Below are 27,179 nucleotides of genomic sequence, written 5' to 3' on the forward strand. Positions count from 1 at the left end.
ATACTGAATTTGAATTCTGATGAGATGATGCACAGAAGTGCCCCAGATCCTTGCACAGAGGGCTTCCTTCCCTCCTGATCCCAAAGCAAGAGACACTTTCCTTAGACGCAACATTCATATTTCAAGAAACACAGCATATAAGACAGAGCTATACATCTGTATTCTTGTTCCAGTTGAACTAAGAATGGGACCTGAAACCAATTTGTTTCTGCAGAAACATTCCTCTAGCTCATGAGAGAAGTTTCTCTTTCTGCCTTTTTTTTTTAAAAAAATATTTTTATTCCACCTTTACTATTTTTAGAAGTAACTCAAGGTGGTGAACACGTCTAATATTCCTCCTTCTTCCTATTTTCCCCACAACAACAACCCTGTGAGGTGAGCTTGGCTGACAGAGAGGGACTGGCCCAAAGTCACCCAGCCAATTTTCATGCCTAAAGCAGGGCTAGAACTCCCAGACTCCTGGTGATTGGCCCATAGCTGGCTTTCATGCCTAAGGTGGGACCAGAATTCATGGTCTCCTGTTGATTGATTCAAAATCACCCAGTTCATTTTTATGCCGAAAGTGGGATTAGAACTCACAGCCTCCTGGTTTTTTAGCCTCATACCTTCACCACTAAACCAGACTGGATCTCTCTTTTATTACTGGCCCAAGATATTATTCTGATCGAAGCAAACATCTATCCTGACTTTTTGGGTCAGTACACAGTGGTGATATTTTAAATTAAAATACTGGGGAAATAGTTCTTGTTCTCCCACTCCTTTGAGTCTGGTCTCCATTGTATCATTCCTGACATTCATTTCTTGACCAATAGCTCTCAAGAGTCATTCTTTCTCCATTTTCTTGCTTTATAGGTTGCTGCTACGTCTATCTCCATCGTATGTCCTCCTTCACCTCTTGCTGGATTTATTCTACTGTTGACAGTTTATCTCCAACTCATGTGAATGTCTCAAGCTTACCATTCAATCACGCCAACTCAATCATTGGCCGAAATACACAGCTTCAACATCACTATCCTGGCAAACTTTTTTTTAAAGAAACCCTTTTGTATGTAAAACCCGTCTAGAATAGGCTCCAGAAATGTCAGCAACATTTATGCGTATCGATAAAAGGCACCAAGCAAGTGTCTAAAAAGTTTGCTTTTACAGGCAGTCCTTGACATACGACCGATTGCTTCGTGACCCGTTAAAGTCATGATCGATTCGAAATTTTGAGTGTTGGACCCACCTTGCAATCATCAGGGGTTGGCAACATCTCACCATATTTACAGTTATTTGTAGCGTCCCTCAGTCGCGTGGCTGCAAGTGTTTTGCCAAAAAAGGGTATTTCTGGTTTTTGGGCAAAAATTTCCCCCAAGGGAACCATGGATTTATTTAACCACAGTGGCCTCTGCTTAACAACTGCCATGTTCGCTTTATGATTACAGCTTTCATGACTGTTATGACATGTGACCATAACGGACAGATTCCTTTATGGTCATCAGTGAAGGACTATCTGTAAGACAGTTAAGAAAGAGAGGAAAGAGCAAGAAAAAATTAAACATGGATTGGACAGTTGGAACAGAATTAGTGAAACGTGGCAGAACCCCTCTTGAAAAAGATGGGTCTCCAACATAGGGGAAATGTTCTGTTTTACTCCGAGTACTACTCCTTGTAGCAAATGGAAGCAGGATGCCAGAACCTGGAAGAGTCCTGTTGCAAAACATTGAGAAATCATATCAAATCTGAGAAAAAGGTTTCTTCCTATTAGTAGTTTAGAAAGATGTAGTAGATCTGTTGGATTGGGGGGAAAAAAGTCCATTGTTTGATTGTAGGTTTAAGTCCCTTCTTGTCTTCTCCAATGGAATTTCCTCCCCTACCCCAAAAATAGCAGCATTTAACAAAATTAAAATGGCATCTGTCTGCCCAAAATTTATCCTCTGTAAGTCTGTATTGGCCAATATGTAGAGAAAGCAAAGAGGGAACATTTCTCCATTATTATTTTTCTTCAGCAGTGACAATGGTCGAAGGAAGCACTCGGGGTAGTAAAATACTGTTCCTTGGAAATGGAGAGAGGTTGTCCCAAGAAAGTTAGAAGGCGAGCTTTTTCGGAACTTCCCAAGAAAATTCACTTCTTCCAAAATGACCGTAACAAGCCGTCTTCTGATAAATGGGCTTCTTTAAATCAAGGTCCCTAAGTGGTTAAAAAAAAAAGTTATTAAAGTTGCTTCCCCCGCCCCCCCTGGATGCAGGCTATACAGGTACTCCTCGACTTACAAAAGTTTGTTTAATGGCGTTCAAAGTTATGATGGCACTGAAAAAAGTGACTTAGAACCGTTTATCACACTTACAACCTTTGCAACATCCCCGTGGTCACTGGATCAAAATTCAGATACTTTGCAAATGACTCACGCTTATGACAGTTGCAGTGTGATCTCCTTTTGAACCTCCTTGACAAGCAAAGTCAATGGGGAAACCAGATAAAAGCAGCCATTGATCTCCAATAAATGATGAGTTTCCCTGCCCCACACATACGTATCTGATAAGCTATGAGGTAAAAATTTTGAACAAGCAGACATTTCATTGGAACACTGACCTCAATAGGCCTCTTGGTTGATCCAGCAAGATACTTGTTATGAAATGAGATACCACAAGCCACCCCACCACAAACTAGTCAAGGTTACATTAAAAAGAAGAAGCAACCATGGTCATTTTGATAAGGGAATTTATATTCATCCATTTCACTTCTGGATCATTCTGGGCCAGAAGAAACATGAGCTTTCTTGAAGGCCAATTTTTCCTTCTGACGTTCCCTGCAAATCTCTGGAACATTTTGTCCTACAGATGGGGCAATCTTCCCACTCAAAAAACTCCAGGCTCTCGTTTGGATAATCAGCCGTTTACTGACAGAACTGCTGTCACCCCTATAAATATGCCCCTTGTCAGAGGTCAGGTTTTAAGCCCTGGAATTGCCTAACATTTGAAACCAAGACTCTTTTTCCACTTGGCCAAATTGTAGCAAGAACTATTTGAAGAGGGACTCCATGTTGAGTATGAAGCTGGAACCCTCACAGAGTGACATATTTGAAATGGTTGAAATCAATCCCCCCCCCTCTCTCTCTCTCTCCCTCTCTCTCCCTCTCTCTCCCTCTCCCTCTCTCTCTCTCTCTCTCTCTCACACACACACACACACACACACCAGGACTATCATACCTCCAAGGATAGGAGAGCACACCATAAATACTTCCCAATCAAAATAGAATGGAAGGAAGCTCAGATTTTTATTCAGTACCCAGGACTAGAAAAGTGTCAACCAATTGTTTTTGCTTTGCCCCAAAGTGAAATACTCACTTGACAATGGCTCCGGGTCGAAGGTCAAAATTTTGGTGGACAATGTTGAGGAGCTCTTGCTCAGTGTAGGCAGAGGTACCGTAGGTGAACAAGGAAATGGACAGCGGCTCAGCCACTCCAATAGCGTAGGCAACCTAGGTGGCAAGAAGGAGACACTTTGAGGCTGGCTTCGTGGATGTCATCCACAGATTCATTTAGTCAGTTTTGAGAAGGAGGGAGAAAACTGTCCACGATTGCCCAAATATTCAAATACAGAATGGCATTAATCAGAAAGAACAGAGGACCAATTTAAAATTTAAAGTTGAGGAGATACATATAAGTGATTATGACTGAATTTTTCAAATTGTATTTTCTTTCTGGGTTACAATATTGAAGGATGGATGGATGGAAGATAGACAGGTGTGTGTGTGTAAGAGAGAGAGACAGACACAGAGAAAGATATAATAGAAAGAGAGATTCTTTGAATATTACTGAAATAGATACAAGAATAGAAAAACATAAATAAATGCACACTGTACAGTAAAGATTTTGATATTAAACAGTTGATCTTGTTTTCAAACTGTATTCTGTATACTGGGTTACAGTAGTGAGGGGGAGAGAGAGAGAGAATGGATGGATGGATGGATATCAGATACTAGGTAGGTAAGTAGGTAGATAGGTACATATAGATGATAGATAAACAGACAGAGAGATGATAGATAGATGATAGACGAGAGAGAGAGGGACGGAGGGAGGGAGAGAGAGAGAGAGAGAGATGTAACAGTTCTATCAGTAGATATCTGGTTTTATGGCTGCAATAAGCTGGTTTTATTTGATTGTACAACTATCAGGTTAGTAAAATGTCACTTACCTGAACCAGAACCCGACGGCACAGTCCTGCTTTCACCAAAGATTTGGCCACCCACCGGGCTGCGTAGGCTGCTGATCGGTCCACTTTGGTGTAGTCCTTGCCTGAGAAAGCTCCGCCTCCATGGGCTCCCCATCCACCGTAAGTATCCACAATGATTTTCCGGCCAGTAACTCCTGCATCACCCTGCAATATCACAAGACCAAATGTCTGATCTCAGTTTTTTACCAGGTGTTTTGGAAAATGTTTCATGATAGCCCCCTCCCCCTCCCCAAGACCAAGAAAGCCTTCTAAGATGAAAGGAGATGTGTTTTGCTTAGCTAGCCTCCGGACTACAAATTGAAATCCTGTCAAAATTTGGTTTAGGAAATTTTGAGTAACCCTCAAAAGAAATTCAACTATGCATGTGTCTCTTAGTGCAGGATCAAAATTATAATGGCTATTTAGCTGTAAGGTTTTCTAAAAATGCTAGTGAAGAGAAGGACCAGGGGAGACATGATAGCAGTGTTCCAATATTTGAGGGGCTGCCACAGAGAGGAAGGGAGGGGTCAAGCTATTTTCCAAGGTACACAAAGGCCAGAGAAGGAATAATGAATGGAAACTGAACAATGAGAGGTTCAACCTGAAAGTAAGGAGACATTTCCTGACAGTGAGAACAATCCACCAGTGGAATAGGAATTGCCTTCGGAAGTTATGAAGCTTTCGAGAAGAGATTGGACTGCCATTTGTCAGAAATCGTGTAGGGTCTCCTGCTTGGGTGGCGGGTTGGACTAGATGACCTACAAGGTCCCTTCCAACTCTGTTAACCTAATCCAAACTAGAACTCTCCTGAATAACAGTTTGTACTGTACTGTCAGACTGCTCTTACTATTAGAAAAAAAATCATAACTTTCATATAGAATCCACTTGTCTGTCATTTAACTCTGTTATTTTCTACACAGTACCAGAGTGATAGGGAACAGGATCTGGCCTTCTTTTGGCTGACATTTTCTCAGGTATCTTTAGAGGCCTATCACATCCTCCTCAATCTTCTCTTTCTTCCCAGTTTCCTAAAAACTCTCTATTTAGGGTGCAGTTTCTAGTTATCTACCATCCTGGTCACCATTCTTTTGAACCTGTTCTGGTTTCTCCAGATCCTCCTAAAAATCCAAATCAGAAACAATACTGACTCGTAACTCTATCAATTACGTTGCATCTTTTGGAAACCCGAGAGTTGCTTTGTTCAAGGAAATTTGGTAAAAAATGAGATATTTGCTAGAACACAGGAGAATTTGAAGGATCAGAAAGGAGCTTAGAGGCAGATAAACCTGGATTTCTTGAAATCAGATAGTGTGGGTCAGAATGTCTGGGGCAAGGGATGCCTCCAAGTTCTAAGGTGGGCCTTCAGCCCATCCAGACAGAAGTCATTTTGGTTAAAAAGAATAAGAATCCAGGAATATTTATTTGTCCTATTTAGAGATACCCATCTCCCACATTGCTAAAACAGGTGATTCTACAGGTAATCCTCGACTTACAACAGTTCATTTAGTGACTATTCAAAGTTACAATGGCACTGGAAAAAGTGACATATGACCATTCTTCACACTTACGACCACTGCAGCCTCCCCTGGTCACATGATCAAATTTCATACGCATGGCTACTGACTCATATTTATGATGGTTGCAGCGTCCAGGGGTGACCCCCTTTTGCGACCTTCTGATAAGCCAAGTCAATGGGGAAGCCAGATTCCCTTAACAACTGTGTTACTAACGTGGTGCTGCAGTGGTGAGAATGCAATACTGCAGGCTACTTCTGCTGCCTGCCAGCTGCCTGCAATTTGGCAGTTTGAATCTCACCAGCTCAAGGTGGACTCAGCTTTCCATCGTTCCGAGTTGGGTAAAATGAGGACCCAGACTTTGGGGGCAAGAGGCTGACTCTGTAAACCGCTTAGAGAAGGCTGTAAAAGCATTGTGAAAGGGTATATAAGTCTAAGGCAGGGGTGTCCAAACTTGGGAACTTTAAGACTTGTGGACTTCAACCCCCAGAATTCCCCAGCCAGCTGGCTGGGGAATTCTGGGAGTTGAAGTCCACAAGTCTTAAAGTTCCCAAGTTTGGACACCCCTGGTCTAAGGGCTATTGCTATTAGCAACTGCAGTGATTCACTTAACCACTGTGGCAAGAAACATCGTAAAAGAGGGGAAATTTTATTTAACAAATGTTTCACTTAGTAGCAGAAACTTTGGTCTCAATTGAGGTTGTACGTCAAGGGCTGCCTGTATTGGGCCCAATATAAAAAGGTGACTTTGACAGTTCAGGATGGTGTGAGGGGAAAGGCGCACCTGTGGCCCTCCAATGACAAAACGGCCGCTGGGTTGAAGGTGGTAAACGGTATTGTCATCCAAGTAATGGGCTGGCACCACGGCTTTGATCACATGTTCCTGCAAGGCCTTGCGCATGGAGTCCAAAGAGACGCCTTCATCGTGCTGCACAGAGATGACAATGGTATGAACCCGCACAGGGATGACCGCTCCATCTTCCTGGGCATATTGAACTGTGATCTGAAAACAAACGACAAAAGGGCGATTTAGACTGGGCCTGAAAGAGGAAGGAATGTAAGAAAACTTTGGTTGTTTTCAAGATGTTTAAAAGGATGGGGGGATCTGATAGAATTCTGATTCTTCTTTTCCCTGAATTTCTTTAGTTAATTTGTCCATTTCAGCACAATCCATAACCTTTCTTATTATTTCATCTTCACTTGGAGTTTACATTTCTGGGCAAAGGCAATCCTTGCTGCCGTAATTATATGTAGTATTAAATACTGGATTTCTTTTTTGTATTTCGCAGACATTATTCCTAATAAAAAAATTTCAGATTTCCATTCTATTTTAACCCCCGTTATTGCCTCCAGTCAATTTTTGATCTTTTTCCAAAAAGATCTTTTTCAATCAGATATGGGATAAATGCTATAGGTGGATGGAGGAAAGAAACAAGAATCAATGAAGGAATATAACAAAACCCAAAAATAATAATTATGAGTAAAATAAGAGAGTTTAGAATGGTGAAATCCAAATGAAATACAATAGAAGGGGAAATAATATAAGGTGAGTGGTATCGATTGATAATTGCTATTAGAAAGAACAGGAAGCTCCTGTTTGTATTGCATTGTGTAAATGTGTTGTACGTCTAAGTTTTGTGTGTGTGTATTTTACATGTTTGTTAATAAAATTGGGGGGAAAAAGGATCGGGGATCGCTGCTCTTCTGGTGGCCTCTTAAGAATTATCCTCAAATTATGCACATCCATGCAAAAATCTGTTCAGTTAGTAGAGAGAAAGATTTTAATTTTGTCCTGTAGATATACACCTTCTCAGACAGGTGCCATAATGTTGACTCAACATAGAGAAAAGTAAGATTTTACAACTAAGCAAGAAAAACCAAACATGTAGGTACGGATTAGGTGAAACCTGGCTTGGAATCCTAGTAGACAGTCACGTAAAAATGAGCCAGCAGTGTGTTGCAGCAGCCAAAAAAGCCAACATAGTTCTAGGCTGCATAAACAGGTAGAATCAAGTTTGTATGATGTGCTAATACCACTTTATAATATCCTGGTAAGACCACATACTTGAAATACTGCATCCAGTTTTGATCACCACAATATAAAAAAGATGTTGAGAATCTAGAAAAAGTGCAGAGAAGAGCAACAGAAATGATTAGGGGGCTTGAGGCTAAAACATATGAAGAATGGTTGCAGGAACTATGGCTAGTTTAATGAAAAGAAGGATTGGGCTGACATCATAACAGTCTTCCAGTATTTGTGGGGCTGCCACAAAGAAGAGAAGGTCAAATTATTCTCCAAAGCATCTGAAGGCAGGACAAGAAGCAGTGGGTGGAAACTCATCAAGGAGAGAAATAACTTAGAATTATGGAGGAACTCCAGAAGTTGTGGGTGCTCCATTACTGGAGGTTTTAAAGAAGAAAGCCATTTGTCTGAAACGGTATAGGGCCGTGATGGCAAACCTATGGCACACCTGCCAGAGGTGGCACGCAGAGCCCTCTCTGTGGGCACATGCGCTGTCGCCAGCTGCTCTTCTGGTTTCCAGTGTGCACATGTGCACCAGCCAGCTGGTCTTCATGAGCACTGAAGTGCCGGAAAATGCCCACCAAACCAGCCAAAAAACAGGCCGTTTTCAGGCCATTCTTAGGCCGTTTTCAGGCTGTTTTTCAGGCCTAAAATGGCCCAAAAACTGGCATGTGTGCACTGGCCAACTGTCTTCAGGTTTCTGGTACTCCAGCTGATGCACTCGCATTCCGGTTCTGGCACTCGGTGCTGAAAAGGTTCGCCATCCCTGGTATAGGGTCTCCTGGAGGCTGGACTAGAAAACCTCCAAGGTCCCTTCCAAGTCTGTTATTCTGTAATAGAAAAAAGTCCAGCCCAGCCCTCTCACCTGTCTCTAAATGACTCTTATTTCTTCCAAGAGCCTCTCTTTGATCCAATCCAACTCCAGTATTCTTGGTGTTCCTTTCTGTTTTCCTCAAACATATCACATATGATCCTAACCTCTAGTTTTGCCACACAGGTTGGCTCTAAGCCTCTAGAAAAGGAGCCATTGGGCTTGATCCGAACCTACCTGGGTTTTGGAGTCTGGTCGAAGCCAAGGGAGGACTCCATTGCGTCTCAGCTCAGCCATTTTGGCATTCAGCTTGTGAGCAAGGATAATGGTTAGAGGCATGCATTCTTCCGTTTCATCGGTTGCATAGCCAAACATCAGGCCCTGCATGGAAGGAAGATGAGACCATTCTTTAGTGCTTTGCTAGTTTATTAAAGGAAAAGAAAAAAGGGAAAAATTGCAAAGGAACCTCAATCGATGGTCCAGGAGATACTTTTTTGGCCTTCTATAGTATCATAGAGCTTTCCCATTCATTACTCCTTGCAGTTCCTGGCTAGTCTTTCTTTCTTTTTTTTCTTTCTCTTTCTTTTTTCTTCCTTCCTTCCTTCCTTCCTTCCTTCCTTCCTTCCTTCCTTCCTTCCTTTCCTCTCTGAAAATGGTAGTTTGCTTTTAAGGTAAAGAAAGCTTCTGAGCAGCTTTTGATACAATCACTTTCTCTCAAGATGGTTTGAAATCCTCAGAGCTTTGGATGGATGATCCATGAGCAGTGATGTGCAGTCAGGGGAGGCAGGGGAGGCAGAGCCTCACCGCTCTCATCATGGAAAAAAAATTACTCCGGGAAGCCGCGAAAGTGGCTGGGAGAGGCGCGCGGCTTGGTTTAGCCTCCCTGGACATCGCAGCAGCAGCCCCAATCTCACCATTTTTTGCATCAGGTGAGCCCGGGATCCTTGCAAGGAGAATGGGACCACGTGTGCAGGAGGCTCCTCAGCTCCAGCCTCAGATCAGCGCAGCCGCGGTCCCCTTCATGTTGGCTCAGGAAGGAGGGGAATGGGACCACATGTGCAGGGGTAGGAGACTGTGGCTGCGCTAATCTGAGGCTGTGCGCTGAGGAGCCTCCTGCACATGTGGTCCCATTCCCCTTGCAAGGATCCCGGACTCGCCCGATGCAAAAAATGCCTAGGTAACATCATCAGTGTTAGAAGGGAGTGGGGGGGAAGGAGGAGAAAGGAGAAGTTTCTCTTCTCAGAAATGTCTTCTCAGTGGAGCTGTGGCAGCCTGGCTGTCCCTTTCTGACATTTCTGAGAAGAGAAACTTCTCCTTTCTCCTCCTTCCCCCCCCCTTCTAGCACTCAGATCAGCGCAGCCGCAGTCCCCTTCAAGTTGGCTCAGGAAGGAGGGGAATGGGACCACCTGTGCAGGGGAAGGAGACCGCGGCTGCGCTAATCTGAGGCTGTGCGCTGAGGAGCCTCCTGCACATGTGGTCCCATTCCCCTTGCAAGGATCCCGCGCTCGCCCAATGCAAAAAATGCCTAGGTAACATCATCAGTGCTAGAAGGGAGTGGGGGGGGGGAGGAGGAGAAAGAAGTTTTTCTTCTCAGAAATGTCCTCTCAGTGGAGCTGTGGCAGCCTGGCTGTTCCTTTGTGACATTTCTGAGAAGAGAAACTTCTCCGGTCAGGCTGCACCCGTGCGATCGGAGCAATCACGCGGTTTGATGACGTCACCAGCCTCACCAGTCATAAACCTCACCTCATGTCACTGTCCATGAGATAGCAGCACTTTGCTGTGATCTGATCATGGGGTACATCTAGTGAAAAAGAAGGACTAGGGGTAACATGATAGCAGCCTTCCAATATTTGAGGGACTGCCACAAGGAAGAGGTGGTCAAACTGTTTTCCAAAGCACCAGGGGGCAAGACAGGAAGCAACAGATGGAAACTAATCAAGGAGAGAAGCAACCTAGAACTAAGGAGAAATTTCCTAATGACGAGAACAATCAACCAGTGGAAGCCTTCAGAAGTTGTAGGTGCTCCATCACTGGAGGTTTTTAACAAGAGGCTAGGCAGCCACTTATATAAATTAGTGTTGAGCTGGGGGTTGGACTCCAAGGTCCCTTCCAATTCTGTTATTGTATTCTATTGATGTTGGCCTTAAAAAAATCTACCCGGGGAAGTAATACTTGGAGTCCCAAAGCTGTAGGTTGAACTGGGAAGTAAAAAGTAAACATGCCCAAGGAAAAGGCAAGAGTAGATCTACCCTACCCCACGTAAAGAAGCAGGCCTATCTACTTATTTATTAAATTTATTTATAAAGTCAGCACAAGTCAAAGGTATGTCAAAAAATGCTTTATCTCTACAGTAAGACACCTTTGGTTGACAGATGAGAAGTACTACAGGAAGGGCTTGAGGAAGTAAAGCAAATTACAGGCTAAAATCCCACTACTCAGAGTGAATTAGTGAAAAATGTTAATATGTAATCCATCAATTCCTGCATGCCTGACCCTTTCCTCTGATTTGCCAACTGGGGGGAGAAGGAAGAGGTGACAGTTTGACCCCTGGAATAATTGCCTTTTACATTCCTGAGGTCTATCTCTGAAGATGCACTATGAATTCAAACCCAAGCGGCTTATTTGTGCTCTGAATCCACAACCAAGAAAGGATCTCCTTAATGCCTTTGGGTGTTGCACAGGTCCTACCTGGTCTCCAGCGCCAACGTCTTCTTCATTCCTGTGTAGATGAACCCCCTGGGCGATATCAGGCGACTGTTGCTCCAAAGCCACAAGAACGTTACAGGTTTTGTAGTCAAAGCCTACAGAGTAGAATTCCATTACTCGTCCAGAAACAACCTCAACAGGTTATGCAACGTAGAGCTTTAAGGAGGATCCCAACACTACCCAGGAAGTCTACATAAACTGCTTCGATAGACTCTTTCCCTGAAAATAAGACCTATCCCAAAAATTAAGACCTACCATGTTTTCATGTTTGCACCTAATATAAGCCCTATCCCCCAAATAAGGCTCACTTAAGAGCCTGTGCAGCCGCCTGTCTGCCCAACCATTCTGTCTGGTTGCTTGTGGTGCCATGGCCACGAGGTGAGGTGGGGGCGCTGGTGGAGCTGCCCCACATGCCCCAAACCAGCTTACCTCAGGGCCCCTGCAGCCACCCACACCCTGATACCTGCTTTGCTGCAGCAGCACTGGCAAATATGTGAAGCAGGAGCCCACGTGGCTGCCAGCACACTTCTACTTGCTTGCAGCCCCAATGGAGCAGGAGTCTGAGCAGCATGTTGGTGCCGCCACCACAAGGTAAGGCATGTGTCAGGGTGTGGATGGCCTGGTTGCAGGATCCTCACGTAAACGGGTGCAGGGTGCATGGGGCAGCTCCATCCCCCCACCTCACAGCGGCAGCACCTGTGCACCACACAGCCTCCTGCTCTGCTGTGAGCAACCAGAAGAAGTGGCCCTCCTGTACATGGGGGGGGGGAACCACCCAAAACCCCTCCAAAAATAAGCCCTAGTGCTTATTTTGGGGCCTTAAAGAAAATAAGACCTGGTCTTATTTTTGGGAAAACATGGGTAGTTGCTAGAAATACTGAGGCCAGTTGATCAAGCCATGCAGGCTAGGAAATGTCAAGTCAAGAACAACTAGCAAGGACGCTGATGAAGCGGTTTGTGTGTGAGGGGTGATCCGACCTTGAGATAACCTTCGCCCGGCCCATAAATAGCTTTCATCTCCCTATGCAAAGAACTGAAAACCTCTTACTAGTAAAACCTGAGCATTGCTCAACCAAAGTTGCATCAGACCTTTTGGTATCTTAGCTAAGCAAACCAAGATAAGAGTCAGATTTCCTTTTCTTCATCAAGATGGGCTGCTATAGACGAGCTCTTTTAGTGTTCCACCAACCTTTAGCTGAATCATCGTAGCCTATGTTCATAATTGTGTCTCGCACAATCTGCTGATAATCCACAACCGCTCTGGAGGTGATCTCGCCACAAAGGAGGACCATTCCTGTTTTGCAGACTGTCTCTAAAGATGAAAGAAAGCAAGTTGGATACACCAGGAGAGTGTCTCAAATACTCAGTAATAAACTACAAGACCGAGTCTATGGAGGTTCTCCATCATCCAGGTCATGGTTATCCCAAAGGTGCTTTTCCAAAAGGCAACTGGACCTTTTTGGTTTTTTCCTTGAAAACGTTTCAGAACTGAACTGAGAAAGCTTCTTGGATGAAAATCGAAAACTTTGGTACAAAGCTGTGGATGTATTGGATGCAAAGGTGAGAACCACCACCATAATTGATGAAATTATGCTGTCACACATTCTAAGACTCCTTTGTGTAACTCAAAAATAAGTATTATATTCACTCCAATACATCATCATCCTGATCTCACTCACACACATTTTGTTATAACCCTATCAAATTGTTTTCTCTGCTGATACAATGGCTCCCTTTTTACAATTCCTTAATTCGGAGTAGAGTCAGAGCGACTGGACAGAGCTTAGCATTTACTAGCCAGATGCCCTTCATGACACCTACATGGAGTTCACAGCAGTTTTTTTTTCTTTGCACCCTAGGAAAAACATCTGCCTCTACCTAGGATTGAACTGTGAGCATCTTCATCACTAGGCCACCATGCTGCTCTCCTGATATCCACCTAATTTGTCCCACCCACTTATATTTTGTGTCTGCCTCCAATACTAAAAATTACTTTATTTTTCAGAGTATAAGACACACTCCCCCCCCCCCACAAAAGAGGGTGAAAATTTGGGTGCACCTTATACACCAAATGTAACCCCACCCACCTCCTGGTCTCCACCCTTTGCCTTCCATGCATTGTGTTTTAGACCTCTTCCAGGCTGCAGGGGTTTCCACAGACCATCACCCCATCCATGGCTTGCGTTTTTGGCCTCTGTGCCTCACATTTTCAGCCTCTGAATGCTCCGTTTTGAGACCTGTTCAAGGCTGTGGGGATTGCCAGAGAACATTGCCGCCGATCGCCGCCTCCGCACATCATGTTTTTGGCTTCTGCGCATCGTGTTTTAGGCCTCCGCACGCCCTGTTTTTGGCCTCTGCGTGTTGCGTTTTCAGGTGGCGATCGTTGGCAATGTGCTCTGGTGATCCCCACAACCTTGAATGGGTTTCAAAGCATTTGGAGGCTGAAAACAGGAGGTGAGAGGCCAAAATGGCAAACTGGAACAGCTGCTTCCTTGTCGGACCGGTTCACCTGCTGTAGTCACTGGAGCGCCCTGCGACAATCAGCTGCATTTTTGGAGCTGCCTATCATTCCCAAGGAGGTGCGTGCTCACAACCAGCGAACCTGTTGCTAAAGTTCACCTCTGGGAACAGCTGATTGGGGGTATTCCGGGAGGCCGATCCACCTGCCAATCAGCTGCTCATGCTGAATCAGGCTAATGTGCTGAAGCTGACCAGACTGTTTTCTAAGGATGCTAGCCAGATGAATCCTGAAGGATGCTGGTAGGCAGAATTTTTTTTCTTATTTTCCTCCCCAAAAACTAAGGTGCGTCTTGTACAAGTGTCTTGTATTCTGAAAAATATGGTAGGCTGTGTTACAGTGAGAGAGTGTGTAGGCCAACCACAAATATTCTCCAACTGGATGAAATCTGGGATATGATTTGGAAATAGCAATTTCGCATTTGCCACATCTGCTAAAGGTACCCCCAACCTATGGTACTACCTTCAGATGTTCTGATGGCCATTAAATGTGGAATGTTTGTCTTGATAAGGAGAAGAAGCCACCTCTTACCACAAGCAACTTTGGCATCTGGATCTTGCTTCAAGTGAGCATCAAGGACAGCATCACTGATCTGATCACATATTTTGTCTGAAAGAGAACAGAGTTGGATACTTGAAATGAAAATATCTACCACAGAAAATTGGGACTCTTTTTGCCCCACTAACCTACAAAAAGAGTCATCCATCCATTCATTCTGCATCACAGCTGCTGTTTTTTAAAAATAGTCAACAGTATCTGAACTTAATTCTGCCAATCAGAAAGCAATGGTGGAATCTAACCTCAACCTATTCCAGTCACACCTGGCGTTAGGATCAAAGAAAAAACACCTCTGCATCAAAATAAGCCCTTGGCATAGTTTTCAAATATACCACTTTTGAACTTGCTGCTCTCCACAGGAAGGTTCAGATGAGTGATTTGTCCTTCTTCTGATGCAGAAACAAAGCATTGGGGTTTATTTGATGCCATTCCAATGGATTAAAACTTGACTGTTGCTAAGAGTGTTTGATTTTGTGTACTGGTGACTCCTGCCATCTCTCTTGTTAACAAGTGGCCCATAGTATTCAGGCATTGATCTAAGCCAACAGATGGAAGTAATGGGTTTGGCCAAGGCTTGGAGTATAGATTGCATTTGCTGCTTTCTACATGACTACTAAAGCTAGATATCCTTTTACTTGATGATGACATTTTGATGAGGAAAAACAAAAGAGAGGGGAGTGAGGAATGAATGAATGAATCTGAGATCATGTCTTCCAGTTCAATTGGATTCAAATTCCATAATCTCTAGAGAACAAGGCTGATGACCAAGGAAAGGAAAGGAAAGGAAATTACGTATCTACAAAAAGAAAAGGAATGAGTAATTTAATCAATAGGAAGGAAGTTGATCTGCTAGAAATTTATCATCATCTCCATGATCTCTTTGACTAGAGCTATCAGAGGTTAGGTTACAGTCACAGATCTACCTTCCTCCTTTCAACTTTGAATAATGTTTGTCTATATTCAATCTCTCCTTAACTGGCACATAATCACTATGAATATATAATGAGGATCTAGTCTGTGAGCATCTGGCACTGTGAGCCCCTGCAATTGTTTGGTGTGTAAAGGTTGACAATACAGAAGCTACATTATAAAGTAGGATGTAAACTGTTCAAAGATAAAAATTATAAAAAACATGATATCTAAGGGGCTGCCACAAAGAAGAAGGGTCAACCTATTATCCAAAGCATCTGAAGGCAGGACAAGCAGCAACAGGTGGAAACTAATCAAGGAGAGAACCAACCTAGAGTTAAGGAGGAATTTCCTGACAGGGAGAACAATTAACTAATAGAACAGAAGTTGCCTCCAGAAGTTGTAGGTGCTCCGTCACTGGAGGTTTTTAAGAAGAGACTGGACAACTATTTGAATGGCATGATATAGGATCTCCTGCTGGGGTAGGGGATTGGACTAGAAGACCTCCAAGGTCCCCTCCCAATCTGTTATTCTGTTAGTTATAACAATGATCTTCATTGTTGAGTAGGAGAAACGGCTTTGCCAAGGGACAAGAGAATAACTGGTCTTATTTTGCACCTCGAACAAGATGTAATTGTGCAAGAACGCAACAGCTGAAGCTTTCATCATTGAGATAAAAGTTACTGGATTCTGATAATTGTCAACGTAATGCCCTGGACACTGTTCTTGGAGCTCACCCATTGCAAAAAATAAAGTCTCCTTGAACTCAGCTCAGCTTCATGAAACATTCCCATGCTATTTTTCTTGGCAACAATTCAGACGTATCTTGCCATTGCCTTCTTTTGGGCTGCTCCTTCAGCTTCCTAGTTCAACCTGCTGACCTGAAAGTCTCTGGTGGTCTCCATCCAAGCTCAATCCTGCTTGGTTTTGGGGGTGATCAGCCTCAGGCTGGAAGGTGATGCCCCCTATTCACTGATATTCTGGCATTCCAAGATACCAGGGAAACAATCTTAAATGGGATTAGTTACTTAATGAATTAGGTTATCAGGATTACTACAAGTCGTAGGCATCACGTTATTTTGCCCCTCCTGGAAGTCTTACGCATGGGTTTCAACTCCCAAATCTTCAAGCCAGCATAGACACTGGTAAGGAGTTTCCAGGTTGGTTCATTACCAAACTAGGTAACCAATGCTCGGATGAGGTTATCTATTTTGGCAATGAAACATCTGCAACGAATCCATCAAACTCAGGGAGCACTGAGGACCCCACAGTTTAACTCTGAGCTACAAATATTCTCTTCTGTTAATGTCTTTTTTCATACACGTATCAGTACAATGCACCTGAAGGAGTAAAAGAGGAAGTCAATAAGATGATTAGTACAATGGCTTTTGTTTCATTTCTAGTGATACTGGGCTTCATTTTTTTCTAGTATTGAATGGTTGGTTTTCTTTGGTCAAAGCAATGTAAATCATCTTTCTCCAATACCATTTTTGTTAAAAAAAGTTAACCTTCTTCCTTGTGTCTAGGGAGATTCTCCATCATCCAGGTCAGGGTTGTCCCAAAGGTGTTTTTTCAAGATGCAATTGGACTTTCTGGTTTTTCTTTGAAGACGTTTCGCTTCTCATCCAAGAAGCTTCTTCAGCTCTGACTGGACGGTGGGGAATGGAAGGATTTGTATTCCTTGCAGAGAGCTAAGTCGTTTGCATCTTCTTCTTTGTGTGGAATCCATTCCTCACATCTGGGCATCTTAACAAGGACGATCATTCAACTGGCCATTCTAACTGTGGTCTAAATGTCTAATTTGTCTAGGCTCCAATAATCTTTGGTCCTGAGTTACTCTTCTCCAAATCTCTATTGTCCAGTATTACCAAAGTTTATTCTCTCGGTGGCTTCCTGCTTATTGTAGATTTTTTTTAATGAGAAATATCGTGGAAAGAAAATCAGGAAGAATGGTTTATCCATCTCATTTCATACAAAAGAGTGTTTACCTATGCCAATGAATTGGTGCCAACAAAGCACATTCGTTTTGTCCCTACAGGGGAGACCAAATGAAATTCCAGCAATCAGGTTACACAAGGGGAAACTATTGACATTTCTGTTGAAATTCACATGTGAAACCTTGGTGGAAGAGGTTGTGTTTAACCTGACTTTATGCCAGCAGATTTTAGAGTGTCCTTATTCGATTGTTCCCAAACCAAGTAGGATGACATTAAAGACTCACTGAGGGAAAACAATTTGCCCTATTTGATGTGTTTGTCAAGCTCATTGTGTGCTCTTCTCTGACGTTAAACCCTCAAATATGTTGGTCAACCTATAACCAAAAGCAAAAAAAAAAAAAGAGATACATGACCACAGCTTTGAAGCTTGGCACTGCACTTCTTAGAATTCACTTGCAATAAATATAAACCTGAACTTAGAGCAGAGCTTAGCTTTGCCAATCTAAGTTAAACAAGGTAAGCTGGATCACATTGGATCAGTACTCAGCTATAGGATATTGGGAAGCTGAACAAACCATGATAGAAACCAAATTTCTATCTTGGCCAAGAAGACCAGATGGATATGTCCATGAACTTAGGAGTTGAGCTTAGCTCAAAGGAGATATAATCTTTTACACAAACGAAGAGACTCTGGTCATTATATGAACTATTTAACCTCATTTTTCTGATGATTGAAATTTGGATGCATTTTGAAGAGCATGGAACAGAACCTAATCAAGAGGCTTTCCTGTGCAATCCTATGCATGTCTACTCAGGAGTGAGCCCAGTGTGTATGAATTTATTTCCCTGCAACACAACTTTAGGTGGACCCATTAGACAAAGTATGGTTGAGACCTTAGTTCCTAGCAGGTCTAGCAAGGTCAACAGATGATGGAAGTTCAAAAGATGATGTTGATGTTACAACATGTTCTATGTCCCTATGTTCTATGTGGAACATTTCTTAAGTCCCAGCTGACTTTAAAAAATGCTGTTCCACTCCACATTCAAGCAAAGGGAAACCACCATCTGAATAAGGATGGGTCTAACCAGAAGCGCCCAACATTAAAGAAAGTTATTCAGAAGAGTCTGGGAGTTGACTTGAAGGCCTGTAAAAACAGAGGTGGCTCTTTCCTCCCAAAACCTATTCTGGAAATATGAAGCCATTCCCCAAAAGGTTTTGACTCTTACACTCCCCAGTGTCTTTTAAATTTTTTTAAACTCAAATGAAGCTAACCAATGAGATGGCCAAAAGGGAGAAAAAATAGCTAACAATTGTCATAATTGCAAAATATCCTTCTTCGCACTGTACCTGTCTGGCTGGTCTGAGCTGTGTTTATTCCTGCTTTGCCAGTTTTAGACCATAAAGGATGATGAACTTGGACAAGCCTGTGAACAGCCTTTTGAAATATAGCAAGAATCAGTGGTTCACATTTTCCTTAAAATTGTTTTTTGATACCTCTATGTGATTGCAATTAAGCCTTTTAAACACTTTCTCAATAGAACTTCAAACAGCTTTTGGATTGGGAAACTAGACCGTGCCAAGTAAGAAGCATGCATCTATATTTTCTCTCTTTTTTTTCTTTCTTTCCTTTCTTTCCTTCCTTCCTTCTCTCCATCCCTCCCTCCTTCTCTGTTTTTGATTCCTGGAGACAGCCTGGACAAATGCCTATAGTTTTGCTGGCAAAGATTTTTTCAGAAATGGTTTGCCACTACCTCCTTCTTAGGGCTGAGAAACAGTGACTGGTCCAAGCCACCCAGCTGCTCTTGTGCCTAAAGTGAGACTACAATTCACACACCCCATTGTCTAATGCCTTCACCACTACACCTAACTGCCTCTCTCATTATATTCTATATTCTCTCATGATATTCATGATATAGTTTGGGTTGTATCTGCTTGGTTTTTGCCACTGGTGGCGAAGACCTGGAGGGCCTTGTTCCAGTGGGACTGCATCATGGCCTGGAACTGGCTGACTATCTCAGCCCGCTGAGCTTCCAGGTGCTAGCACCTGGCCTTGCACTCCTGCAGGTCTTCCCTGTGTTTGGAAAGCCTATGCTCATAGTCCTCAGTGAGGTACTTCTCAGTTAGATCCAGTTTGAACTGAGCTGTTTTGCCAACTCTTTCTCATGGTGGCTGTCTAGCTCCAACAACTGCTTCCTGTTGGGGCCCTAAGGAGCCCAGGCGGGCAGGCAAGGAGTGGCTGGGAGGGGGGGAACAAGTAGAGGCTGGTGAGGTGCCCCTTGACGTAAGTGATATCGAGTTGGCCATGCCCACCCAGTCACATAACCACCTAGCCACGCCCACCCAGCCAGTCATTAGGCAGATCACATTTAGTGGTCTGTGGGATTTAAAATTATGAATTTAGTGGTCCCTGAGATCCAAAAGGTTGGTGACCCCTGGACTAGAAGACCTCAAAGGTCCCTTCCAACTCGGATTCTGTCCTATCCTATCCTATCCTATCCTCAAAGGACACCCTGTCAAGGACCACAGATTTATAACCCCCACCCCAAAACTGTTATAGGTCGTTAATTAAAAAAGAAGAGCAGGTATTCACGTACTCGAAAGAAAATCCCTAAATTATGTTGCCAGCTCACAGTCCTGAACATGTATCTAAGTATAAGAGCTCTGATAAATCTTGCCCTTCTGCAGAAGAACGTTGAGCTATTTCCATCCACTGTAAGCATGTACCTTGTCTCGGCCTTGTCCAGCAGAGAAAATAAACCTGGATTGCAGTATCAGGACACAGAGTTTGGCAAACTGCCTTCTGCGGTCTGTATGACAAGGAATCTTGTCATAGTACTACTAGTAGTAAGCAAATCATCAGGTTGGTTTTGACAATTCAGGAGGAAAAAATGAGGTGAGCCACTGATCCCTTCATTTCCTGTCTCGCACCAAAAGGTGATTAAAAGGGCAGGCAGAATTGGGAGTAATATGTAGTGCGGCTGCTTTGGGCAATGGCTGTTTGGTGACAGAAGTTCCTTATGTGGATGAAATCCATGGGGCTAAGTTCAGGAGAAGATGTGTGCCTTTCTCTTTCCTTTTCTTCCTGATTTTTTTTTTTAGCAATGTGGAAATGTTCAAGGGATCTTTCACTAAAAACATGAGGAGCCAAAAGAAAAACCCCTTCAGATATGGTGAGAAAGCAATAGCACAGGTTGTTCTCTTCCATGACATCCTCCCAAACATTTGAGAAAAAGAGATTCCTTTCATGTTTTTGCTCCCTGCTCTTAATTGGGCCCTAGGATATACCGTAAACAGAGCCAACCCTTATTAAGGTACTGACTTGGGTACAATGTTCTACGCACTTTCTGAGAATAATTACCACTGAAATCAACCAAACAAATGCCCAGGACTGGAGACCGAATATGACCAAGTACAATTCTCTATGCTGAACTGAGTCCCCCTGTTTTCTACCAGGCTTGTTCTCTCAGATAAATCTGCCCTCTCAGGTGGTAGCTGTAACTGTTCTTGGCTCGTGTCCACCTTCTCCAGGTCTGGTGCTCTGAAGGCACCCTACTTTCTACCAAGGCTTCAAGGCCCGTCTGCCAAAACCTAAGGGCAAGAAATAATTCCTATGGTTTACAGGAGAGGATCATAAACGTGGAATAACAGGATTGGACGGGACCTTGGAGGTCTTCCAATTCGACTCTCTGCTCAAGCAGAAAACCCTGTAACATTTCAGACAAACGGTTGTCCGATCTCTTCTGAAAAAAAAAGAACAACTCCAGCGTTGTTTAAAATCTTCTTTCAAGAGCTCTAGAGAAGGAGTTCTGCTTGCGGGAACGAGAAACCGCAGGATCTCTGACATCCTCGGATCTACCTGGGACAACTTCCAAGCCTTACCTGGATGTCCTTCTCCGACCGATTCCGACGTGAACATGAACGCCCCTTGCTCTTCGTTCAGCGCGTGGTCCTGCAGGCAGTCTAAAGTCCCGTTCATGATGGATTCGGACGAATGTCTTTGGGGCAGGAGGAGGGGAGAGAGGCGGCTGGTTCTCGGAAGAAAGAAGCTCTCGGGGCGGTGGGCGATCTCGTCCTCCAAAGGCAGAGCAGGCGAGTGGCGCGGTCTCTCGGCCAGAGGCGCGGAGGCTTCCAGGTTCCAGCTGGCTGCGTAAAAGCGCGTCGCGGCCACCTTCGCCAGCCTTTCGCCCTCGCGGGAGCTGTCACGCCGCCTGGCCTCTATATATGGAAAAGCGAAAGTGCCTCGCTCATCATGTGAGGAGCCCGGAAGAGCCCATTCCCTGGCAGGGGGAAGGGGAAGCTGGGCACGCGTGGGGGAGAAGAGGGGGGGAAAGCTAGCAGCAGCCCAGCGCTCCCCTGGCACCAAAATTTCGCCCAGCCTTGGGCTCCTGTCTCTGCCCCCGGGAGGAACGTTTGTGGCGCAACGATGCGCTGAAGCTCCGAAAAGGGCCCGTGCCGCCGCCCCCCACCTCTTTGGAGGAGGGCGAAAAGCGAAGCAGGAGTCCTGCTCTCTCTCGCCACCCTCAGGTCCCCGAGCTTGCGTTGCGTTGTGTTGTGCTTGTATAAGGATCCGGATTAAATGGAGCGGATGGCTTGGTTCCTTTTCGCCTAAGGCGCCCGGCTGATGCAACTGGGGGAAAGTGAGCTGCAAAGTTACGGACGGCCCCGAGGGAGGCAGCGCAAAGTTCAAGGATCTGGGTGTGTGGGATGTCCGGGTTTTTAGGGACGCAAGATGGGATGGCCCTGAAGTTAGGGAGTCATGTATTTCTCTCTCTCTCACTTTGACAGAGTTTAGAATGTGTACATCACTGGCCTTAACTCCAAGGAGCAGCAGATGCCGTGGAAGAGCGCGATTCGAATCTTGTCTGGATTAGTTTTCCTCCAAACACCCCTCTCACGAAGGGAAAACTCCTTTTTGGCAATCGCAAAGGGAGGAAAACCCAAGCTACAAACGAATGCATTGAGAAATCTTAGGAAATTGGGAAATACAGGGCAAAGAGAATTCAGATGAGCCAAATGGTTTTTTAAATTAACGATTTCTACAATTCCACTCCCTTCTAGCACTGATGATGATACCTAGGTGCGCTATGAAATGTCTGCAAGGAAACAACCAAGTTCATAGAGCACCAAGGAGCCCACAGTCCTCCTCTTCCTCCTCTTCATTCCCCTCCTCCTCCATCACTGGAAGTTTTTAAGACACTGGACAGTCACTTGTCTGAAATGGTATAGAATGTCCTGCTTGAACATAGGGCAGGACTAGATGACTTCCAAGGTCACTTCCAGCTCTATTCTGATTCTCCTCCTCCTTTTCCTCCTTTCCCCTCCTCCTCTTCCTTGTCCTCTTCCTCTTCTCCTTCTTTCCATCCATAAACCCCACTCCCTTCTAGCAACTGATGATGTTCCCTAGTTGAATAATAAAACATCTGCAAGAAAAGCATCAAACTAAGAGCAACAAGAAACCATAGTTCAAGCCTAAGCTACTAATATTCTCTTCTATTAACATATAACTTTTATTCTGACTTTTCAACATCACTGAATGTTCACCTAAGGGACAATGATGGAAAGGAATAACCGTTTTTAACTAAAGCCAAGTTTAGAATTTATTTGTAACCTTTTGGATAGCTTTAGGGCTGTCACTGAAATTCAGTCGAATGGGGACTCTAACATTTCTAAGTGCTAAACTGCCTACTTGCATTTAGGAAAGACAAATACAGAAATATTTAATTTAATGTATGCTCTGATCACAGCTGCTACTCCAGAGTGACCCAGGGTGCAGAGAAAAATGGCAAACTCCTATCTTAAAGATTCAGTTTGACTGCATTCCGCAGAAATTCAACCCTACCTTGTAACATTTTCCCTGGCCAATTGAGGCCCTTGTAATATTTCCCAGATACTTACCATGAAGAAAGGGATTAAATCCCATCTAGTATCCTGGCTTCACAGGAGATGGGACAAGATGGGTCTGGAATGTGCCTCTCTTTCCAAAGAGAAACAAAGCTGGAAAAACCTGAAATGGTTTCATGTTCATTCAGCATGATATTTAATTCATGTTGAAAGGCTTGCAGGATATCTTTCACCACCTCCAGCCTACAGAAAAATCTCTTTCCACAGAACCAGTGCCTGGTGCCCAAAAGGTTGGGGGAAATTGCCCTGGTGGACAATCACTTAAATATGAGCCAGCAATGTGCTGCAGCTGCCAAAAAAGCCAATGCAGTCTTAAGCTGCATTAACAGAGGGATAGAATCAAGATCACAGGAGGATCCTGATAGCTGCCAGACTTCTGTGGTCACAGTTACACAAATTAATACAACCAGTGCATTTCAAAGAAACTCTATAGCAGTGTTTTTCAACCACTGTTCCGCGGCACACTAGTGTGCCGCGAGATGTTGCCTGGTGTGCCGTGGGAAAAATTGAAAAATTCGAAAGATTTTTTTAAAAAATGTCAAATTTTTGCCCACTAGGCGGGCGCCCGACTGTGTCCTGGGTATGGGGGGGGTGGGGTTTTTGACCCCACCCTCGGCCAGCAGGGGCACCGATTGGCGCTCCTCAGGGGGACACCCTCCACTTTTCTGATGTCCGGGCTGTGATTGGTCCAGACTCCAGCCTGGACCTATCACAGTAGGACATCATCTTCCGACTTCCTTCCCGCCCGAGCACAGTGTGCGCAGCAGCGGAGAGAAGAAGACGTCGCGACTCGAGTCACCAGGAGGACCGGAGCAGGAGGAGACGGACGGAGACCAGGACTCGGCGGGAGTGACTGTTGACAAAGAGCTACGTGTGTGTCTTTCTTCGATTCCTGCCAGAATATCAGCTTTGTGTTCAGCCAAACAGGCCCAGGTTGCGCACTGAATAAAGTATTTTATAATTTTTCATATTTCTGTTTACTTACTATTTCATAATAAAGTAATTCTAAAATACTTTCTTTGTGTTTATTTGATTCCTATTCAAGATAATTACTTTATATATAGTCAATATAGGCACAGAGTTAAATTTTTTAACATTTTCTAATGGTGGTGTGCCTCGTGATTTTTTTCATGAAACAAGTGTGCCTTTGCCCAAAAAAGGTTGAAAAACACTGCTCTATAGAATGAACCCCAGCATGAATGAAGGGCTTCTCTCAGAAGTGTGGGCCAGGACCACATAGCTGCTTGCAAGACTGTCCTGCATTATTTATCCATGCTATCATCCAGACATGATAGCATTCTTCCAGTATTTGAGGGGCTGCCAGAGAGAGGAGGGGAACAACCTATTTTCCAAGGCACCTGAAGGCCAGATAAGGAATAATGGATGGAAACTGATCAAGGAGAGATTCAACCTGGAAATAAGGAGAAATTTTCTGACAGTGAGAGCAATCAACCCATGGAATCGTTTGTCTTTAGAAGTTGTGGGAGCTTCATCACTGGAGGCTTTCAAGAAGAGACTGGGCCGCCATCCACCAGAAATGGTGTAGGGTCTCCTGCTTGGGTGCGGGGTTGGACTAGATGACCTACAAAGTCCCTTCCAACTCTGTTAATCTGTTAAAGCTTTAAGCCCTGCCTATCCTCCTCTCATGAACAAACCAGGATCAGTTCTCCAAACCTAATAATTAGAACAATGAACTCAGCAGCCATTCCTGACTTCATAAGCAATTGTGAATAAAGCTGGTGTCGGCCTTTCACAAGGAAGACCAGACTAGGAAGCTAAAAGTTTGAACGTTGATGCTGTTTTTTTTGTCTGTGGAGATTGTCCGGGTCATAGTTGTCTCACAGATACTTTTTTTTTTCAAGAAACAACTAGACTTTCTTGATTTTTCCCTTGAAGTCATTTCACTTCTCATCCAAGAAGCTTCTTCAGTTCTTCTTGGATGAAAAGCCAAATGTTTTCAAGGAAAAACTAAGAAAGTCCAGTTGTCTCTTGAAAAAGCACCTTTGACACAATCTGGGTGACTGAGAGTCTCCATAGACTCTTCCCCCTCCTGCTGAAGATCCTTCCTAAGTAAAATGCCACAGTGGTTCGGCATCTCCTTGGACCATAAATGTCCAATTGGAATGCAGAAGCTTTGACTGATGGAGGAAGAAACAGCCGGGGTGAAAAGTGAAACGGGTCCGGCAGCAAAGCACCGAAATAAATCTGACGTCAAACAATTCTTGGACTTGAAACCTCGCCTCCCAGGAATGTTTGGTGAGAAGCTGTCCAACCGTTTCTTTCCATTTCCTCCCACCTCCCAAGCAGGGTTTCTTCCCCGAGTAATTGGCTGGAGAGGAACACACCTCTTTGGTTCATGATTATCTCACTTCCACATTGTTTTTGCCACCAACAGGAGCAGAGAGGGGGGGGAGAGAGGGGGAGAGAGAGAGAGAGAGAGAGAGAGAGAGAGAGAGAGAGAGAGAGAACTGAGGCAAAGAGGAAAAAAGGCAATGGGGTGGATTTATTTATTCAGTTGAGAACTTCAAAGGTCCATGATTTGGGGGTGACCGTTTTGCAGAGGGGTCATTGGCTAAGCACGTGGCAACGCTTGGGATATCTGCAGCCCAGTAGATTGCAGATATTGGATTCAAACCGAGGACATTCCTGGGTTGCTTAGATCAGCAGGAGGGCCGATCTGAAAAAGCTGACTGCTTGACACAGTTTGGCTACTTAATGCGCAAGAGGAACCCTTCTCTGAGAGGTTCCCAATTTGGCGAATCCTCTCCTAAGAAGGGGCTTTTGGCTTCCGCTCACCCGAGATTGGAGAAAATGGCAAAAATGCATTTCTACTGCCGATCTTTTTCATTTGTAAACCACAGGCTGTCCTTGACATACAACAGTTGGTTTAGTGTCCGTTTGAAGTTGCAATGGCACTGAACAAAAGTGACTTATGGCTGTTCTTCACACTTAACTACCCTTGTGACATTCCCATGGTCATGTGATCAAAATTTGGGTGCTTGGCAACTGGCTCCTATTTATGACGGTTATCATGTCCCCTGGGGGGGGTCACGTGATCCCCTTTTGCGACCGTCTGACAAGCAAAGTCAACAAAGAAGCCGGATTCACTTCACAACCAGGCTACTCACTTAACAACTGCAGGGCAAGAAAAGTCGTAAAATGGGGCAAAACTCACTTAACAACCATCTCGGTTAGCAACCGAAACTCTGGGTTCAGTTGGGATCATAGGTCCAGGGCTATTATTATTATTATTTTTGTTGTATTCACTGACACTTTGAATTATCTCTGAATGTTCTACTAATCCCCCCAAATTTCTAGGCATTTTCTGACCCAGCCATGTAGAAGTAAGTAGAAGAAGAATCTCACTGCCATCATGGAGGGATTAGAACCCTTTGTCCGGTGTCAGAACTGGGCTTAAATTCCCTGCATTGGGAATAAAATCCTATCATCAACAGAGGAAGAAGATCAGAGGAAGCAGAGGAAGAACATCAAAACTGTAAGGCTCTGCTTACTGCATTGAAGCTCCTATTGTTTGGTAGCAAAATTGGTCCATCAGAATAATGCTGGAAGGGACCTTGGAGGTCTTCTAGTCCAGCCCCGTGCTCAAACAGGAGACCCTATTCCATTTCAGACAAGTGGCTATCCATTCTCTTCTTTAAAAACCTCCCGTAATGAAGCACCTACAACTTCTGGTGGCAGGCAGTTCCACTGGTCACTTGTCTTGATTGTCAGGGAGTTTCTTCTTAATTCCAGATTGCTTCCCTCCTTGATCAGTTTCCCTCCGTTGTTTCTTGAATGAAGACTCATATACAGGTAGTCCTCGACTTACGGCTACAATTGTGCCCCAAATGTTTATGGCTAAGTGAGACAGATATTAAATGAGTTTTGCCCCTTTTTATGATCTTTTTGCCACTGTTGTTAAGTGAATCACTGCGGTTGTTATGTCAGTCCTACGGTTGTTCAGTGAATCTGGCTTCTCCATTGACTTTGCTCGTCAGGAGGTTGCAAAAGGGAATCACGTGACCCCCGGGACACTTGCAACCGTCATAAATATGAATCAATTGCCGAGCATCCAAATTTGATCACGTGACCCCAGGGATGCCGCA

At 44.1% G+C, this 27,179-nt stretch overlaps 1 protein-coding gene across 1 annotated transcript; it reads right to left on the minus strand.

Annotated features, from left to right (window-relative positions):
* Positions 1 to 276: 276 nt before the first annotated feature.
* On the minus strand, positions 277 to 26,259 carry MAT1A (methionine adenosyltransferase 1A; the record flags this gene model as incomplete). Its single annotated transcript, XM_081954111.1, has 10 exons — positions 277 to 2,170; positions 3,328 to 3,461; positions 4,178 to 4,360; positions 6,494 to 6,712; positions 8,781 to 8,924; positions 11,232 to 11,344; positions 12,439 to 12,561; positions 14,299 to 14,376; positions 21,052 to 21,863; positions 26,249 to 26,259. The coding sequence occupies 10 exons, from the start codon at positions 26,257 to 26,259 to the stop codon at positions 2,068 to 2,070; spliced, it is 1,920 nt and encodes a 639-aa protein (XP_081810237.1). The 3' UTR covers positions 277 to 2,067.
* Between the last annotated feature and the right edge of the window lie 920 nt (positions 26,260 to 27,179).

This window comes from Natrix helvetica (assembly GCF_964273705.1).
Source record: "Natrix helvetica genome assembly, chromosome: 5".
Lineage (NCBI taxonomy): Eukaryota > Metazoa > Chordata > Lepidosauria > Squamata > Natricidae > Natrix > Natrix helvetica.